The 19,219-nt window shown below is 38.3% G+C and overlaps 2 protein-coding genes across 3 annotated transcripts in view; one reads left to right on the forward strand and one right to left on the reverse strand.

Moving 5' to 3' along the window:
- The window catches only part of ACAD11 (acyl-CoA dehydrogenase family member 11), a 28,538-nt gene that overhangs the window by 8,571 nt on the left and 748 nt on the right, over positions 1 to 19,219 (reverse strand). Inside the window, exons 2-14 of one of the 2 annotated variants that reach the window (XM_084511723.1) lie at positions 18,409 to 18,466; positions 18,093 to 18,192; positions 17,711 to 17,836; positions 16,127 to 16,288; positions 15,736 to 15,900; positions 14,383 to 14,530; positions 13,677 to 13,798; positions 12,871 to 12,977; positions 12,603 to 12,729; positions 10,501 to 10,578; positions 9,980 to 10,118; positions 9,761 to 9,868; positions 8,552 to 8,650 (exon numbers count right to left, since the gene is read on the reverse strand). In XM_084511723.1, coding sequence (XP_084367849.1) covers positions 8,552 to 8,650; positions 9,761 to 9,868; positions 9,980 to 10,118; positions 10,501 to 10,578; positions 12,603 to 12,729; positions 12,871 to 12,977; positions 13,677 to 13,798; positions 14,383 to 14,530; positions 15,736 to 15,900; positions 16,127 to 16,288; positions 17,711 to 17,725 — 1,270 coding nt within the window. In that variant the 5' untranslated portion in view covers positions 17,726 to 17,836; positions 18,093 to 18,192; positions 18,409 to 18,466. The remainder of the gene's footprint in view (positions 1 to 8,551; positions 8,651 to 9,760; positions 9,869 to 9,979; positions 10,119 to 10,500; positions 10,579 to 12,602; positions 12,730 to 12,870; positions 12,978 to 13,676; positions 13,799 to 14,382; positions 14,531 to 15,735; positions 15,901 to 16,126; positions 16,289 to 17,710; positions 17,837 to 18,092; positions 18,193 to 18,408; positions 18,467 to 19,219) is intronic. The other variant, XM_084511722.1, reaches the window with a different exon arrangement.
- On the forward strand, positions 667 to 6,567 carry ACKR4 (atypical chemokine receptor 4). The gene is made up of 2 exons (XM_084511728.1): positions 667 to 2,471; positions 4,820 to 6,567. The coding sequence occupies exon 2, from the start codon at positions 4,821 to 4,823 to the stop codon at positions 5,898 to 5,900; it is 1,080 nt and encodes a 359-aa protein (XP_084367854.1). The 5' UTR covers positions 667 to 2,471; position 4,820; the 3' UTR covers positions 5,901 to 6,567.

Below are 19,219 nucleotides of genomic sequence, written 5' to 3' on the forward strand. Positions count from 1 at the left end.
TGTGCGTAGAGGACTGATCACAACCCTATGAGAAACCTAATCTTTGCTATCCGAGGGCTCAAGATGCTGACCTTCACAAAATCAACTCATGTATGGGTTCTTCTTGGCGGAGAGTACTAACTAGCACAGCCACAGACAGTACAAACTTCACTGGTTTCATAAGCCAATAGCACTTAATTTTTGCAATTTCATTACCTGTTTCTCATTTTGCAACTTAGTTACCTGTTTTTCAATGTCCCATCTTTAAATTTTTGGCTAGGAAGACGAAGGTAAGATAATCTACTCCTTGAATACTCAGAACACCTATAGCTCTTGTCAGGTTACTGCTCAGCCAGCTGGGTTACCTCTCCCAGTTAAAGATCAGAGGTCTGTGGTGACATTTACCATCTCAGCAACTTCAGAGGCACTGACAGACAGATGTTCTGGACTCTCCTCCAAGAACAGACTGGATTGAGTAGGGTGTATGGCAGCGTGCTGTTGGCTGCTGTCAGCAGAGATCTAATGGAGACGAGGGGATTTTCTCAATTTTCCCCCTCCTCCATCCCATTTTTACACAGCTGCAGGTGCTTCTTAGTTGAACGATCCACTGGCACTTTGCATCCACTCTTCCACTTTTGAGCGCACAGGCCCATACTAAAATGCAGCCTGGCGTGATGGCATTATTCCTGTACCCTGACTGGAGGCTTCTCTTCTCCCTGTACCCTGCAAAGCTCTGAGGAACCGAGGCACTGCAATAACAGCCCAGTACTTACACGAGTTGCCTTCCTGCAGCCTGCCCACAAGACCTCTTAGCCACTGACAATGCAAATGCCTTTTCTGCAGGTAAATGCACAGACATATAAAAAGCCCCCCCAGGGAGCTTTCTCAGTTCTGCCCTGGTTATTCTATCACGTTGGGGACAATATTGAGACGAGCCATCCAGGAGAACTGCGAGGCTCCCTTATTTTATGGATACAGAGCTCAGGCCTCTTAAGCAACGACGTGACTTGCAAGGAGCAGACATGCTGGAAGCAACCCAAATATCCTTATCTATCATGGCAAACACCAGAAAAAATGCTACGACAACTCAAGATGAAGGCTCTAGCTAAGAACTCAGCACAAACACTGCAGCATTCTTTCTTCGGTCTGTAATTCCTCTTCCAATCTATTTTTCTTCTTCTCGTGAACACAAATGAAGCTAGAAGAATGTGGAAAACATCTGCCTGTTATGTTCTGAGCTGTCCACTTCGAAAACCTTTCCTTTCATGTATTCCAAAATAGCAGAAACACAGACAGATGGCTAATCCAGCCCTAGCAGGTGTGTCAGTTTAGCCAGCGTGCCAAAAGGCGAAACCTGACTTTGGGTCTGCCCAAAGCCTCTCTTCATCATTTGGCATCGATATTGCATTTACTGAAACTCATACAATTGCTACAGGATACAGGGAAATCCAACTAGAATTAAAGCTCTGAAAGACCAGGAAAGGCTCCTGACCCCCTGCACAAGACAATACCTGCACAAGAGACCAATTTGAGCTCTAGGGATTGTGGAAATTTAAGCAAGATCCAGCTGTCTCAGGAACTCTTAGCACAAGTCCATACCTCAGTGCTGAAATATCAACATCTGCATGTGAAACACAGAACTGTTGCATCTTTCATCTCCAGGAAAAGCACTGCCTCCTTATAACCCAAGCAGCACACTTGCACATGGAAAAAACATTGCCTCATGGAAGGAACAGCATCTTATTTTTCCTCTACAGTTTCTGAAGAAATATTATCAAACACTGCTGTGATTATGAGCCTGACTGGTAACATCCAATTCCCTGAGAACTCTCCCACAGGGCGCAGGAGTATCTGCTTATCCTCTGGCTGACAGCTTGCTACTTGTTTTCACATCTGTTTGCTATCACCTTCCCAGTTTTGTCCCATATCTAATACCGAATGAGCCAACATTCCACTCCATTCCACAAAAAGCATCCATCTCTTCATTGTATCCCCTGAAAAGTTACTAAAAAGTGGGATAAAAGGTTCTCTTAAATCCTTACATAGGCAGCTATCAAAAAGCAGAGTACTGCCCTGATGAAACGATGCAGCAACTTCCTACTGGCTGCTGTCCTAGAAAAGATCTCTCCCACTTTTTCCTCCTTTTCACATTTTAAGTGTGTGATCTGTTAAACCCTTTTGACTATATGAAAAAGGGACTTTCAGGACTAACCCAAACTGTAACATACTGAAGTAGTAGGAGTTTCGATGTTTGAAAGAATACTTGCATGCCAGGAACAGGGAAGAAAGTAGGAAACGTGACACCTCAGCACAGAAGTTTCAAGGAAAGCAGGATTTTTTTCTTCTTACTGGCGAGTCAAAATGAAAGTGCAACTGATTTCCAGAGGAGGGTGTGGTGCCTGAAGACAAAATGTAACGTGTCAGACCAACTCAGACCATTTCACTGGAGCACATCTCAGTTGCAGTACCTGCTACCACTCTGCTGACAAAAGGTTAGTTTTCTTTTATTTTTTGCAGTTCTGTATGCTAGCAATGATGTATCTATCTTATTTACAAGTGGAAGAGCTAGGATTTACTCTTCCTTAAGTTGGCTTTACAGAGAGACTTCATTTAACTAAGGCACATGCTTGTTTCCAACTTTAAAAATAGATTTGTTCAGTAGAAGAGGAGGAGGTTACTGCTCGATTCATCAAAGAAAAGTCTGTATGTTTAAACTGGGAATATTAACTTCATTCACCATGCATTTGGATGATCAATTCCATGTCAAGTTTATCACACAGAAATGCTGAATTTGTATCTAACTAGAAGGTTGGAAAAATAACACAAAAAATCATACAATGCTGTCTATTAATATACCTATTAACATATCTCCTAGAAAACAATACTTGAAAAAGCATCTGAGGTTCCGAGCTGTTTTGGGTACGTGTGGGCAGTTGTGTATGCAATAAGACTCCTTTCTGTGCATGACATCCTGAGCACTCTCCAGCTGTAAGATTCAGCCTACCCACACGAATTTGATTCTGTAAGAAATTCCGCTGGGGCATAAAGTGGCTCGCTCTGCGGGCTGAGACTAAATCTGTTCCTGCACCGTTCAGCAACTGGCTCTGCGGGACAGCTGTGCTTTATGGAGCGTGTATGCGTGCGTGTGCCTGAGAAACAACATCAAGAGGAATGTCATAATACGAATAGGCGTGCTAGCCAAAATATGACTTTATTTTCAAGGGAGAAATGTCAACTATTGAATGCTACATAACTGTTTCTGTCAAGGACTTAGGTCAGCCAAAATCACGTAAGGCAGCAGAGCATGTTCCCTGTCACAGCCAAACTGCTTTGTGATATCCAGACTTCATAGTTTGCACTGAAGTGTTTGTTATTTGGCTTCCAAGCAAATTTGCCAGTGATGCAATTTGATTAAGCATTCCCAGACAGGTTCTGTAATAGAAGTTTAGACCACAGCCTGAACTTTTCAATTAAAGTTTTAATTTTTTTTTTTCTAATCTTGGCTAAGAGGATTAAACTGAGGCTGCAGCAGTTCCCCTTCTACTAAAAAAAGAAACATTTGCTGCTGATGTCTAAATCTCTCCTTGAAGTATTATAAAGCTGCGAAAGATCATCCCTGCTGAAAAAGTCTGCTAACCTGAACTGTTAGGCACAGAGTTGACACCCCTGATAAACTTAATAAATAGAATTACGTTACTTTCCAGTCTGCACATCTCATTTAGGCAACAGTAAATGATAAGACTGCAAGACTTAAACTATGAGTAATCATTGTTTTGAAATGTTAACCAAAAAATTCTATATAGTCATTGATGGTGAAAGCCATACCAAATGGTTAATTCCTAATCAAAACAATTTTTAAAAATTATACAGCAGAGTCACTTAGAAAAAAACACCACAATATAAATATCAAGTAAGAACAGACATTATTCATTTCTGTCTATTTAATTGGTCTGTATACCTGAACGAGCCATCAGTCAGTAACTTCTTTTTCCTGGTAGGCAGAATACATGAAAAATATTTTTAAGAAGATAGCTTGTCATAAAGATTTGGCAAACGTTCATTTAACCTCCTGTCTCAAAAACAGAGACAGTATTTGGAGTTTTTCAAAGTTTGAAAAAGCAAAACTGCAGCTCTGAGCAGAATGTCAGATAAAAATCTGTTTTCTGTAACATTGGCCTCAAATTCAGAAAATTGCAGAAGACGAGAAAGGGGCACATGTTTTTCATTTTCAGCAGCATTTTGCTACATCTGTTAAGAAATCTTAATCCCATCTATTTTAAGAGAATGGGGCTCTGCAACACTGTAGTTTACAACAGAAAGAATTTCAGCAAATTAGTCAATGAAAACAATTACAACAGAATACAATACTGTAGGACATGGCTTGCTTAAGACACAGTCTGAAGATAAGATCACTTAAACTTCAACCTTAAACAGGCAGTGAGAATACAGCCCTGGTGTTTATGGAATAAATCCATCATGAGGCAGTACTTGAAAAAAACAGCTCAGATTCTGAACTGTTTGGGTACTTGTGGGCAGTTTTGTATGTGACAAGATTCTTTTGTGTGCATAACATCCTGAGCAGTTTCCTAAGATTCAGTCTGCCCACCTTAGTTTGATTCTGTAAGAAATTCCACTTGGGCATAAGTCGGTTCATTGCGTGAGACAAAGACTAAACTAAGGCTCTTCCGCCACCGTTCAGCAATTGACTCCATGGGGTAGTTGTGCTTTATGTACAAAATTTTAAAACTTGAAACCAATATTATTTCTTCGTTGTCTGTCTTCTCCTTCCCATCCCTCCCCCTTTTCTTTTCTTTTTTTTTTTTTTTTTTTTGACTTTTAGGATGGTCATGGGCTGGGATATGAGCAACTCAACTGATTACTGGACTGAGGATGAGGAGGAGGATCTCAACTCTGTCATAGATTACAACATGTACGAGCTTCTCTGTGAAAAAGACGATGTGAGAAAGTTCAGGAAATTATTCCTTCCTGTGTTCTATGCACTGACTTTCACTGTCGGAGTCGCAGGAAATTCCTTAGTGGTAGCAATTTATGCCTACTGCAAGAAACTGAAGACCAAGACAGATATGTACATCATGCACCTCGCCATCGCCGATCTGCTCTTGCTCTTCACACTCCCTTTTTGGGCTGCCAACGCAGTGCAGGGATGGGAACTTGGAACATCCATGTGCAAGCTCACTTCTTCGCTGTACACCATGAATTTCAGCTCTAGCATGCTGTTCCTGGCCTGCATCAGTGTGGACAGATACAGGGCGACTGCTGGAACCCAAGGGCACAGAAGGGGTGGCAAACGCTGCAGCATGACCTGCTGCTGTGTCTGGCTGGCTGCCGTACTGCTCAGTATCCCTGAACTGATCTTTAACCAAGTCAAAAAGCACAATAACAGGAACGAATGCCTTCCTGTATTTCCAGCGAACATGGAAACGCTCTTAAAAGCGACCATTCAAATCCTGGAAATTATCCTGGAATTTCTGCTTCCTTTCCTAGTAATGCTGACCTGCTACTCGGTCACTGCTCGAGCAATCTTTAGATCTGCAAACACCAAAAAGTCTCGACCTTTCATGGTTCTGCTGGCAGTGGTGGCCGCTTTCATTCTTACTCAGCTGCCTTACAACATTGTTAAGTTCTGGCGAGCCATAGATATCATCTATTTATTGATTACTGACTGTGATGCAAGTAAAACCATAGACATTGCGCTCCAGGTCACCAAGAGCATCGCTTTGTTCCACGCCTGCCTGAACCCTCTCCTGTATGCCTTTTTGGGCGCCTCCTTTAAAATGCACATTATGAAAATAGCAAAGAATTACGGCCACTGGAGAAGACAACAGCAGAACGGAGTGACTGAAGAAATTTCTATGAATTCCGAAGACCGTACTGAGCAAACAGTTAGCTTCACCATATAGACTATTATTGCATTACCTTACTCAAAAGGGGAATTATTTACTAACTTTGGGGGGTGGGGGATATTCTTTCAACAGCTGTTTCTCTGCAAGCCAACTTTCAGATGAATCTCTGAACCTGCAGACTAGCCAAGACACTACACTGCAATTTAAAGTGGAACATCATTATCAAAATTAAGTATTGAGCAAGAGCAAATACTGAAAGTGCCAGGAACAATTCAGGTATTTGCCATAAACAAACCAAAATATTAAGATTTAAAAATGGGGTATCGGTTCATGGCTGAGAATTGAGAGGGGAAAAAAAGCTATTTTCTAGATGTATTTTCACATACGTATAGCAACAAGAACATCCTCCACAAAAAAAAACACTAACTCCTGCTCTGCAGCTACTTAAAATGACCTTTCATCTCTCCATTTGTTGCTCGCCCTAAACTTCAACAAGCCCAGTGTCCTATGGGAGGCACGTTCCACATCTCTGTAAATGTAACATCAAATGTAAATGCCAAAAAAGTGAAGTTGAAGCATTAGCAGAAATATAAGAAAAAGTTTTAAGTGAATTTTCAGACCGAGGGCCTGGAATTTCCAGTCAGAATCTGTAAAATGAACAAGACACTGAAATAACTATAATCTAAATTATGCTGAGATACAATAAAATATAAGAACATTAAAAGTGCACTGCCTTTCATTTTTTTCACATATTTATCTTTGCTTTGCTTTAGTAAGTATTGACATCTCTCATCACAGGCTTTTATCAATCAGCAGAGGCTAGAGGCCTTGGTTTTTTGAACGAGAGAGGTTCTGACTCCATGTGGAGCTTGTGGTTGGTGGGATTTACAGTGTTTCCATAGAGAAGTACCAAAGCTGTCCTCTACCCCAGGACTGGCAAGAATTACAGAAAAACAGCAGTTTTCTCTTAGTCCCCGGAAAGGTTTGAAATACATTGATGTATCAGGTTTCCAAATGCAAAAAAAAAGGATTATTACAACATACTGTCCCTGCCTTCAAACATCCTATGGACTCTAACAAAGGGCCTGAGCTACAGCTTATGAAAGCCAACAGGAATCTCCCAGTTTTAGTCACTGTTCCTAATTACATAATTGTGGACTAAAAGAAAAAGAACTAAGATGACAGACAAGAAACGACTGTAGCATAAACAAGACACAAACCTCTTCTCTCTGTTTAGATGACAAAAGCTTAGAGAATTTCAGTCCAGTATTTTGAGGAATAGCAGAGCACGAACAGGGAAATCAGAGGTGCTCGACAGATGGCCTACACACCCACCATAAGCCTGACATGTTTAAACTATGCTGGATTTACTGTAGATGTGCAAAGCACCCATACACAGCATGGTAAGAAACTCAGTTCTTCCAATGAAGCTAACAACTTCCTGCATTGTCTTCACACATACATTAATTTCCTGCGTGTGTGAATTACGATTTGTCTTCACACACACATAGCGACTGCACCTGAAATGACATCCTGACCAGGCTGTCAGGCTTCCGGAATTCCCAAACATCAAAGATCCTCATGTTCACCCAGACTAGAGAAGAAACAAAAAAACAAAAACAACCCAGCAGAAAAGGAGACTGTGACAGAGCTGTAACCCCGCCAGGCAGAAAATGAAATTCTACATGTAAGACAAAGCTGCATGTATGTGTTTCTCAAACTTCTTGACATTTCAGTGCCTATTATGAGTCTGTCTTTACACAAATCTGACTACCCTAATTATTTTGATTAGTGGTAAGACAAAGCAAATGATGCTTACTCTGAATAATATTTTTCTGCGAATGAACTGCTAAAACACTTACCCATTACTTCCTTAGGAACTGCAACACACAGGTGGGAGACACTGCCCCAGAACAAGGGTAGCAGCTAGCAGTCAAGTGACACTTTTAGGTCAAGAGGCTAGATACCATACCTGCTTTTGCCTCCAGTTCTGTGGTACTAGGAAAGAGAGCAAGCCCTATCTTCTGGTGAGTTTAAGTATTGCACAAGCATATCTGCGTAGGTCGCTGGCCCACACAAAGGTACACAAATGAAACATTAAAGTTTCGTTGCAGCTAGTAACTCAGCTTCCAAATTTGCAGTGAATGATGATTTTCCAGAATACGTCACTTACATTTTGGTAAAAAAAAAAAAAGTACTCCGAAATCAGGGACATTTAATCCAAAGTCCAACTCACTGATTTTTCTGGGAAGTTTCTGGTATGAAAATCACATGTAGGAGGCAGTCTGTCAGTGTCACAGACTAGATTAACAATCAGGCCAAATTTTACTGGAGTTGTTCAAGCCTCACACACAAGCTGCCAAAGACATCTTCATAAAAACAAAGCTTAAAGACTGTGAAATGTTAAAGACATAAATGTGAAAGTTACCAGATGGAGAGAGATCCTTTGAAGAGCAATAGCAGCATTCACTCTGGAAACTAAACTGAGAGGTTCTAAAATGGACCCAAAAACTCCAATGGGATTTAAGTCTTGAACTTTCACAGAACAAAAGTTTGATTCTACTCTTTCCGTTGTTTTACCTTCTCTTCTCTTTACTCAAGAAGAGTAAATTTTCCATCTCAGAAATGGAAGACAAACATTTCAAATTTTATCAGCTCTTGTAAAGAACTGTAGATGTAGTCACTCTTTGTAGGGTTTCTGTACTTACCACTGCTCCACCACTTCTTGCCATTGATCACATAACTGTTTCCATCTCGCTCGATGCTGCATCGCATATTGGTGGCATCACTTGAAGCCACATCAGGTTCTGTGTTAAAGAAAAAAAAACAAACCACAAATACACATCACTGGATTAAATACACAGGTAGTACTACCACCACAAATATAGGGATCTAGACATACTCTTAAGACAGCATCTCTGTTCTGCTCCCAGCAGAAAAGCTGCTTTCAGAACCTCACTCTGCTGGTGATCAGAGGTATTCTATTTTCTAATAATATGTTATTCATAGCCACTTTAAACTTGCTTGTTTTTGAACTCAGACTACTCTTGAGAGTAAACATCCTTCTTCCTTCCGTGATGTTTTTAAATCCTTCCCCTTCCCAATGTACTTAGATAACAGTCATGTCTCAGCCTTTATCCTCCTAGATGCTTGTCAAATGAAAATACAGAGATTTAAACTACTTTTGTGATGGATCATGAAATAGGTTACATCTAGAATAGGGTAGGCCACCTTCTTTAAGGTGAAAGCATCCTCTTCCTGTTGGGGAACATTGTGACACAGAAATTGCAAAATAAGAGCCTACCTCTGCAAGAGAGGGTTCTCTCAACTCTTTCAGACACGGGAAGATACAGGTTTTGACATCACATGTTCAAAAGCTACCAGAAATGCTGAATACCACAAGCTTTGAAAAGCAAAAATGAATATAATGCTGATTTACACACAAAGCAAATCCTTTGTATGTTTTCCAATTTATCTTCAGGTTACATCTTAAAACCTCTACCTGTGACATACTGTGAAAATACAAATCTTAAACCAGAATAAAGATACTTGTATCTATATGTATGTTTCTAGGGAACCCCCAAAACATACTTAAAAGAACAGGATAAATTCTATCATAAATCTGGTTTGTAAAATAAAATATGTTTTGCTAGTACTAAAACTAAATTGAAAGCATATGGAAATGATAATACAGTAAAATAGGAGAAATAGTAACTACCAGGGAAGGGCAACAAGGGTGTTTCACCTTGCACTCATACCTTAGAGGTGATTTCACATTCAATCACATTCCCAGATACTGTGGAAATGTCTGCATGAATTCATTAACATATAACAATTTGCTGTTTTATACTTTTTGCATGTGACGTTCTGAAATTTCTGCCAAGGCTTCTCATTTTCTTTTTTTGAGAAAAAATTACCTGTCATGCAGAAGCAAGAACTAATTTTCCCTTCTAGAAGAGGCTCCAGCCACTCTTTCTTTTGCTCTTCAGTCCCATACATGTGCAGGACCTCCATGTTTCCAGTGTCTGTAAGAAACGAGCAGTCATGTTTACTTCTTCAGACACAAATGGTAAGGCATAAGATGCCCAATTTTTTAATGTTCTCAGTGCTGGAGGTAAAGCACAGGGTTTGCTAACCAGGTGCGTGACAGTTGAAAACCTCAGGAGCAAAGAAGCATTTCCCTGTCTCCTCAGCTATTAGCGCATAGTCAAGCTGGCCGAGACCACTGACATCTGGGAGAAAAAGGTTCCACAGACCTTCTGCTCTGGCCATTTCCTGTTCAGAGAATTAGGAGGGAAAAACATTAGCAATAAATCTTTAAACAGCAATTAAATTCTGGCTTGCTGACCATTTTCCTCCTTCCTGCCTAGCATACTGTCCATTATATCTGATGCCTTTCTTCAAAGGCTATTTTCAGTGGGTATGGTTTTGAATTAAAGTTCTGACACACCCCTCACATAACTCTCTTTTGCTTTTCTCATTTGTAATTCACAACTCCTTTTGCATCCTTCCTTCTTCTTTTCCTTTCACAGTTCCTCATTCTGTTTCTTTTCATGTAGAGAGAATAACTTCTCCAGCAGAATAAACCAATATTTCTTACAGTCCATGTCTGTTTCTTTCACAGCTAGGGAGTTCAAGAATATTTATTATCCCATACCTTCAGTCTCTCAAGCACTGGTGGTTTCTTCCATTTTTCCTCAGTATTCCCATGTCTAGCATAGTATTCTATTATTTCCTAAGAGAAACAATTTAAAAGTTGCTGTTTAAACTAAGAACATGTGGAACATACACAAATGATGTTTTCTTTTCCGCAGCTACACCTCAAGGAACCAGTATAAAATATTCAACACAGCTTTTAATTATATGGTTGGTTTCACTATAAAACGTAAAATGTAATTCAAAATCAAACTGCAATTTCCTCATTTCGCAAGACTTCAAATGCATCATGGAGATGACCCCAGTCAACACATTATTTCATACATGGAAATAGTTTAGAGTGGTTGAAAACACATGCTGACAAAAGCAGAAAGCAAGTGTATTCTGATGATAAATGCAACTCTTAGCCAAGAGTACCACCACACTACAGGAATGAACCCAAAAGTAAAGCAACAAATAAAAGCCTGGCATACTGACACTTAAGAGTCAGGCTTCTCATCACAAAAATCAGGTGTGTAAGCTAGTTGATAATTTTTTAATTTGAAAGAACACATTTTTTTTTAACGTTTTTTTGTAATCAGTCATTCCAGGCATCAAGGATTAGTTCCGTCTAACTGGTCCAGAACTTGTTTTAGAACTAATAAATTATTGCCCTTTTCCTGCAGATTTTACAAGTCCTGGCTCGCAATTCCTGTTATGAGAAATAACTTATATGCACAACTCTATTCATCTGCAAAACTTCCATGGTTATTTGTGGTTTGTTTGTTTTTAAAGCAAGTACACCTAATTATTGCAAGGCTTCCTTGGACAATCCATAACAAATTACCAACAGACTTCTAGGAAACCTTGGATATAAAGTGTTTCTGCTCTCAATTTTTCTTTGCAGATGCATTCATAAGTATTCCAGATTAATATGTTCTCTGCACTTCTGCCTGACAGCAAAAAGAAAACAAACCACACCCTAATATTCTTAAAATAGGAGATTTACAGAGTCCCGGAAAAAAACAGCAACACGCTATCATGGAAGTTATGCACAAACACTTCACTGAGTGTTAAGATTTCAAAAACAAAACAGTGCAGGATACTTTCAGATGAAAGCAAACACAAACAGGTTAGCTTGTCCTATCATATAGTCAGCATTAGCTGAGAGAAATGGCTGACTAGTTACAGAAACAGAAGTCAGTGGAACAACATGCTTGTCCCCATGCTAGATGAAGACAAATCAGTTCCTCAAACTTAACTGCAAAGCTTCTAACAAGAAATCCAAAGATAGCCATGTTGCAATGCACAGAAACAGTGGTAGCCATGATGCAATAACTAGTATGATCCTTAGTGATTAATCACTAAGACATTCTGGTTACTCACAATTTCTGTACAGGATAAAGAAAGATATGTGATGCACTTTTTTTTCCTTTTGCCACAGCTGGTGTGACAACACAGCAGAGTTAATAAGTATTTTCATTAAAAGATGCCACAGTACCAATAAAAAGAGCTTTAAAAATATATCTGGGAGAGGCTAAACGTCCTGGCCACACAGATGTGAATTCTGTATCAATTAAAATAAAGAGAAACCAAAGTGCTGTCCTGATTTTGCTTCTCCTTGGAACTGAAAAGCAAAGTAATTCATAAGAGAAAAGAAAACAAAAACCTAAGTAGGATTTTGAATTTACGAGGTTGAACACTGTCTGTGATCTTCCTGAAGAAAAGTAACACAGCATCTATGTGTCTGTACAACACTGGAAATAAATAAGCATCTTCATACCGTAAGAGTTCTAAGGTTTTTGTTAAAGGTATGTTAGATTTTTTTAAAAAGTTTTTCTTTAGAGTACTTCTTAAACCTTGAAAAGTTTAAAAAGTAACTTTTAATTTTCATTAACAATGCATACAGCATTTTACATCTGAAAAAAAAAAAAAATCAGGCAGGCTATAAGGATTTCTGTTAACACTTTGCAATACCACAAACATGAGTGCATGAAAAAAAAGGCAGTTCTGGAAAAGAAAAAAAGCAACATAGGATGATAAAACTTCCATACACAGTTAACATTTTTATAAACTCTTCTCATAAAATACTCATTTATAAATAAGTTTACAAAAAGCTTTTACCTTCTCAGCTGGATATACATGCTGCTTCATGAACTGCTTTACTTTCAGCAGAATTTCTTCACCTTTCTTACTTTGATGGAACAACTCTCCAGAAATTCTGTCATGTGTGCTGCTGCTGAAAGACAATCTAAAGAACATCCAACGTGAACATCCAATATAAGACCTTATTTTCCCTTATGATAATATAAGCTGCCTTATACAAGCATTTAAATGAGGCATTGTAAAAGCTTTGTCTTGCTTTTGACCAGTAGTTTAGACCACCTCTTACCTTTTTGAGAGTTCTAACCCTTTTTCTGCCAAAGGCTGCACCATCTTAGCAAATTCATGACTATTCTCTGCAGAAGCATTTCCAATGAGATATCTAGCATACACACCCTACAACCAAAAATAAAGGCATATGTGGTATAATTAGGCAATTTAAAATGTCTCCGTTTTAGATTGGTGAATTCTTCAACTATGAAATTACACTTAAACATGCATATTCTTAATAGGAAAAAAAATAGCACCCAAAAAGATTTTACAGCAATATATTCATACTGCTTTCGGTCCATTTCTGATATAGTGGAGAGGCTGAGCCCACAAAACAAAAAGAACCAAAGCTAAAGGGGTTATTAAACCCCCAAACTGAAGGAAAATCACAAATATTAGTAGAGCAAAAAAAGAATGTCTACACTGATACTGCAAGCAAGCCCTACCTGTCCCTTAAGCCAACTGACAGCAATATACATGTATGATTACCAAAACCACAACCACATTAACTACACATATATGCACTTGTAATCCAAATTAATAATAGGTTGCTTATATCACATTTGGTAAACTGAACTTCTGCTGCAACTCCTAAAAATATACTCATGCCTTACAACAGCTGAATATCTAACACAATGTACTTTATGAAGAACAAATTCTATGCTGGAGAGTTATCTGTCATAAGCATCTAAGATACTTCTTCTACAGGAATAAACTGAAATAGGTTTCCAGTTATTTAAAAAAAATCTCGCTTTGAACAAATATTACTGACCTACAAACACTCGTAATAAAAATGTAACATGTCAGAAAATGTGAGTGTGTTACCTGCGATATCCCTGCCATTTTAAAAAATGACAAAGCAAGAAAGAAATTGAAGTTGGAGAAAGTAGTGCTAATACCCCGGCAGCGGCAGTAAATAGAAATCAGTTCTTCAAATGAGGGGTTCACTATTAAAAAAATAAATAAAAATAAGAGAGAAAGAATATGTTAGGATGCTCAACATTTTCTAGGATCTGATTCTTCAAATATTTAAACAGCTTTTTCAGCTGAGACATTCCATTAATATAGTAAAAAAAAAAAATATATATATATATATTTATCATTTCTCATGTCCTGAGAGGTAGAGAACCAAAAGGAAACATGTAAGTAAAAAAAAGTAAACATAACACTTCCTTACTCCTCCCCGACCACCACTCCAATCAGGAAATTATTGCACCACAGTTTATTTTATTTTCTCAATTATCAACATAAATTTATATTTAAATTTATGTTTGCCTCCATTATCTTTAAGAAAGGTTCAAAGTAAGCTTTTATTGAATTAATATACTATGGCTCACCTATATTCTGTTAAAACAGAACTACCTTAAACTTCACTATTGGCACATCTACAGTGAAGAAAACTGCAAAGTTCTCGTCAAGTGCAGAATGCTGTATTTATTAATTTAACTTTTAATTAGTGTTTATAAAAGTAACACATCAAATACGTATCAACCACAGAATTCACCATGACAAAAAGATTATAATTTCATACCTATAGTGTCTTTGAAATTGAAGACAGTTCCTTGACCTAAGCCTTTAAGAGATGTAGGCCAAAAGTAGAACATGGTAGCATAGGCTAAATCTGCTAGAGGATGACCGGTGGTTGAAAGTTCCCAGTCCAGCACTGCCAAAACACGAGCCTTAAATAAAAATAATAAAAATTTAAAAATAAAGATAAAATCAGAAATAAAAATAAAAGCCTCAAGTGAACAATCAGAATAGAAAACTCTTCATCCACAAATGTACAACACACTTAGTATCCAAGATCTTTATTGGGTTACTATGTGTTTAAAATTAAAAACATGCACTGTCTACAGCAAAAGTAGTTCCATTTAGCGCTTCATAAAGATCTGCAAAAAATTAACATTCACACAGTGTCAGAAAACAAGGCCTTTCTCCAATGAAAATCTGTTTTAAATTCTACATTTTTGAGTAATATTCTCCCTGTCAGAAACTTCTAAACTGTCCTAGTCTTAAACTATGTACAAAAAACTTCCCTACATGGCCGTGCCTGCGTATACAGGAACAGTTTCTACAGATTGTTTAAGAGGACCTGTATATAATTTGGTCAACTCTTTTGCCTGTAGCAGGAACTGCTAGGAGAGTCTGCAAGACTGCCAGATTCTCTGTTTGTGGAGTCAAACAGCATGTTTAAACCTACAGCCAGCTTCTATCAACTGATCTATGCACAACAACAGGAATCATTGGGATCTGTTGTGTTTTCATGGTGCAAGCCAGGAGCTGAGTCAGCCTCCTTGCTGCAAGTCAGTCCCCTCCGCCAACTCGCTTAGATTCTGGGGAGTTACTGGACCATGCAGGCAACAGATGACAAAGGGTATCTAGCACACAGGCACAACCCCAAAAGCCACGGAGATTAACTGAAGCCCTACCACAGATTTCCATGGGCTCTGGATCAGATTCTTAACCAGCTTATTGAGTCTTCAGTAAGTCCTTCAGTTGCACTGAATTCAGTATGATTTATTAATGTAAACTGACATTTTTCTGGACTTTCAAGTAGACACTAGAGCTAATAAACGCATTAGGTACCCAAGTACTGTACAAAGAGCATGAGGAGGAGTTAAGTTCTCCTCTGTTTCTTTCAAAGATGTATAATCTAAACGTATAGAGGATGGAATTATTGTTTGTATTAAGATTTGCAAAGAGAGTCAATCAGTTTTGAATGATAGCTAAGACAACAAATAACTAGATATCCATGTGTACTTCTTCTTCGTAGTCTTTACACTGACGTAGAGCAAATCATGACCAAAACACCTCTAAGTCCCATTTCAAGTATGAACAAATGGAGAAACAAAAAGCGTTAAACGTACAAATATGTTTCAAATACCTCTGTTGGGTGGAAAATGATGTTATCTATTCTGAAGTCCCCATGAATCAGGGTTTCTTCATTATCATCAGCTGGCAAGTTGTTTGCTAACCACTCAGCTAGCTGGTTCATGGCAGGAATATCTGTATGAGCAGCTGCATCATATTGTCTTTTCCAAGTTGATACCTGAAAAAATACGAACATTTTAACAGCGTTACAGAATTGATCTGAATGTAGCATTAACTTCATACTGTGCATAAATACTTGAACTAAATGAAGACGCCTAATAATCAAAATATGATGGTTACTTTTAAAAGTAATTTAAAATTAACCAATTAGCTTGCAAGTTAGCTTGCCACTCAAATAAATCTTCAAAGACCTGACAAAACGAGAATTTTTCAAAAAGCTCTACCTGTCTTCTGCAGTATCCTGGACCTCTGCCATATTCTTGGAGACCCAACGACTGCAAATCAAAGGAGTGCAACTGGGCCAATGTTTCTATCATTGCAATGTACAACGCAGAACGCTCTGCTGGGCCCACTTCTGGCAGCGAGAGGTCTCGGAAGATGCGACCCTAGAGACATCATAAATAAGATATTTGGTGAGATGCACACAGCAGATGAAGAGAAGTACAGCTATATACATGTATTTCAGGAGACAAACCAAATGCAGTGAACCAGTAGTTCCTGTACAATCTAAAATTCCTCCCTCATTTGTTTTATTCTTTGCCCGTGACAGACGAAGGGATTCACAGTAATCCCAATCATTAGTATGCAGAATATCTATTAGAAGCCAATTAAAATAAGGGAGATATATTCAGTAGATAAAAGTCTGAACTAGAGCACGCAATCAGACATCCTCACACTTGAAAGTACTGCCAAAAAAAAAAATATAATAATGTTACTGTATTGTCCCTAACTGGCCCACAAACTCTTAAATTTCTAATTTCCTAGTCAACCTGATGACAGAATAATCAAATTTAATACATTTATTTTTTGGATTATTAGACAACTTTTAAGATAATGTACCAGAGAGAACCCACAACACTACTAACCGAATCATATTTTTGGACATAACTCACCAACTTTTTTTTCTTAATACATTTCAGTGTAAATATATATCAAACACATTTATATTATAGCCCATAATCTTCCCAATTTCCTTCCTTTTTTGTACATGCTCTTAATTTAAACAGAGATCCACAACTTTGAACACTTTTCCTTAGAACTCAAATTTCACACCACAGGTGTCCCAGAACATGTAAGAGACAACTGGGAATTTTTGCACAGACATGTTTCTCAGGGCTTCAGTTCTTCATGGAGTCTTTATTTCCCAAAGCCCTGCACTGTCTACATGTTGGAACACACCTCAACTTGTCAAACGAGCAAAGGCAGACAGAAGAGGATGTGATGAAAGAGATGAGGCCTGACTTCAAATCCTTGTCCCACAAGAAAAAAAAAAAGTCAAAAAAGAAAACTTACAATCACCCAAATCTCGTAGAAACAGCATCAACTCAGCCATGGCACACCTACAGTGATGGACCACAGAGCTATGCTACGTTCCTTTTGAAAGTAGTGCCTGAGCTAGAATCCTGTTCAGTTTTAATGAAAAATGTGATTGTATGTAATTACTACTTCCAGTAACAAATATGTTTCAGGACATCCAATAATTTCTTATAACTTTATAGTTTGACTGTTCTCCCTCTGAATTACATGTACTTTTTTCACAGCAGCAATATGGAGTCATTTCATGACATTCTTCTGAAAGCTCAATTGAGAAAAGGTTAAATAATGAGCAGAGTATTTTGGAAGAGATGGAAATAAGCTCTAGAGAAGCTGAAATCACTAAGAATCTCTGTCAGCTAGCACTTTTTAAAAATATTAGAGGATTATTTATATCGGTATTCCCTGGTATGCTTCAATAAGTTTTAGACAATTTAAAAGCAGCTTGTAGTAGGGAGAATGAAAAAAAAATTCTGCCACATTGGCTGACCAACCTGCACATGCTGCATTACATAAAATTCTGTTCCAATGACAGAGACATCACTGCAATACAACAGGGGCTCAGGGACTGGAAATCCAGCTGCAAATAAGGCTTTCTGCACATGATATTCTCTATCAACCTGAAGAAGACACAGAAAATTAGTTTCAGTGAACAGCTCCTAAGCATAAATCATCATCTTACTGAATACATTTAATGACAAATCTATCCTCTTACGTGTTAAGTGTACAGCACAGAAAATTGGAAACGATCCAAGTAATATGAGGCACACCTAGACATATCCAACAATCACTGCAATATGCTGCACCATCATGTATGGGAAGAACTTAATGTACCTGCAAAAGGGATTTAGGAGCTTGCTGAGAAATGTTGCTTACCTTGTGAGCTCTAGGTAAAAGGGGGCCATGGGGCTTCTTCCTGAGCACGTAAGCCTTCTCACCCTTCCGAAGATAAAAGGTTGGATTTGACTGGCCTGAGCTGCACAGAGAAAGGTTCTAATTACTTACAGTTTCAAGTACTTGCAAATCTGCAGACTTGTAACAGAAATGGTGCAAAATTCACTGTGACAAGGCCTGAACAAAATGGCAAGACAATGAAGAATGTTTTTTTTTTTTTAAGTTTTCCTTCAAATATAGTCTTAAAAAGATGCAAGTAACAGCCCACAAAATCAGAAGTCAGAGGTTGTATCCATACCTAAAAGAAAAATGTCTTCTTTCACTGTAGAGAAGTCAAAGATATTCAATTTTTCCTCCTGCAAAATGTAAACAGCATTTACCTCTCTACCCTAAATAGATAGCATTAATGTGTTAAAGGTTTCAAGCAGAATTCATACTTGCTCATTACTGTATTGTTCCTTGGTGAGCTCTATTTTTAACAACATAATCATAGAAAAAGCTTTTCAAATCACTGATGGATTCTAGCACCAAACCCACTGCAGGCAGGCCTGATCATCTGTTCTCATCCACGTCCTATGCTTAGGAAACTGCCTACAGCAACTGTGAAGTCCTGAAGAATGAACACTGCAGTGACAAGGAAAGCACACACTTCTATCAAATGCCTATGTAAAAGAAAACAACCTAGTTAAAATGTTTGTGACACCTTGTCCATCAGATCCTAATCAAGCTCATCGATCCTCATTTTTCTCAGTGCTCTGAACTCATCTTCATGCCACCCCCTCCTTGTTCTGGATCATTTTCAGGACCTATTCTAACTTAGACCAATAAAAGATTAGAGAACTATTGGAAAATTAAAATCAAGTGAATGTTTGCCCTCATGTTTCCCTGGACATTTCTACTCTCCAGGAGCCTGTTAGGGGGTAGAGTACAAAACGGCTCAACAGGTGTACTGCACAGATACCAAATACAGGGCACAAAAGAGATTCAGACTGGCTGGAGCCTTTAGGTGCAACCACAAGAAAAATAACACAACAAAATCATTTAGAATGGCTTTTCTTTTTTAATTTTTAATTTTTATTTTTAGATTTTACTATTAGCTATTCTCATTA

The sequence above is a fragment of the Aythya ferina genome (assembly GCF_964211825.1).
Source record: "Aythya ferina genome assembly, chromosome: 2".
NCBI lineage: Eukaryota > Metazoa > Chordata > Aves > Anseriformes > Anatidae > Aythya > Aythya ferina.

Bases quoted from the DNA above. Each gene is read 5' to 3' on its own strand.
- ACKR4 (XM_084511728.1), top strand. From the start codon at position 4,821: ATGGTCATGGGCTGGGATATGAGCAACTCAACTGATTACTGGACTGAG.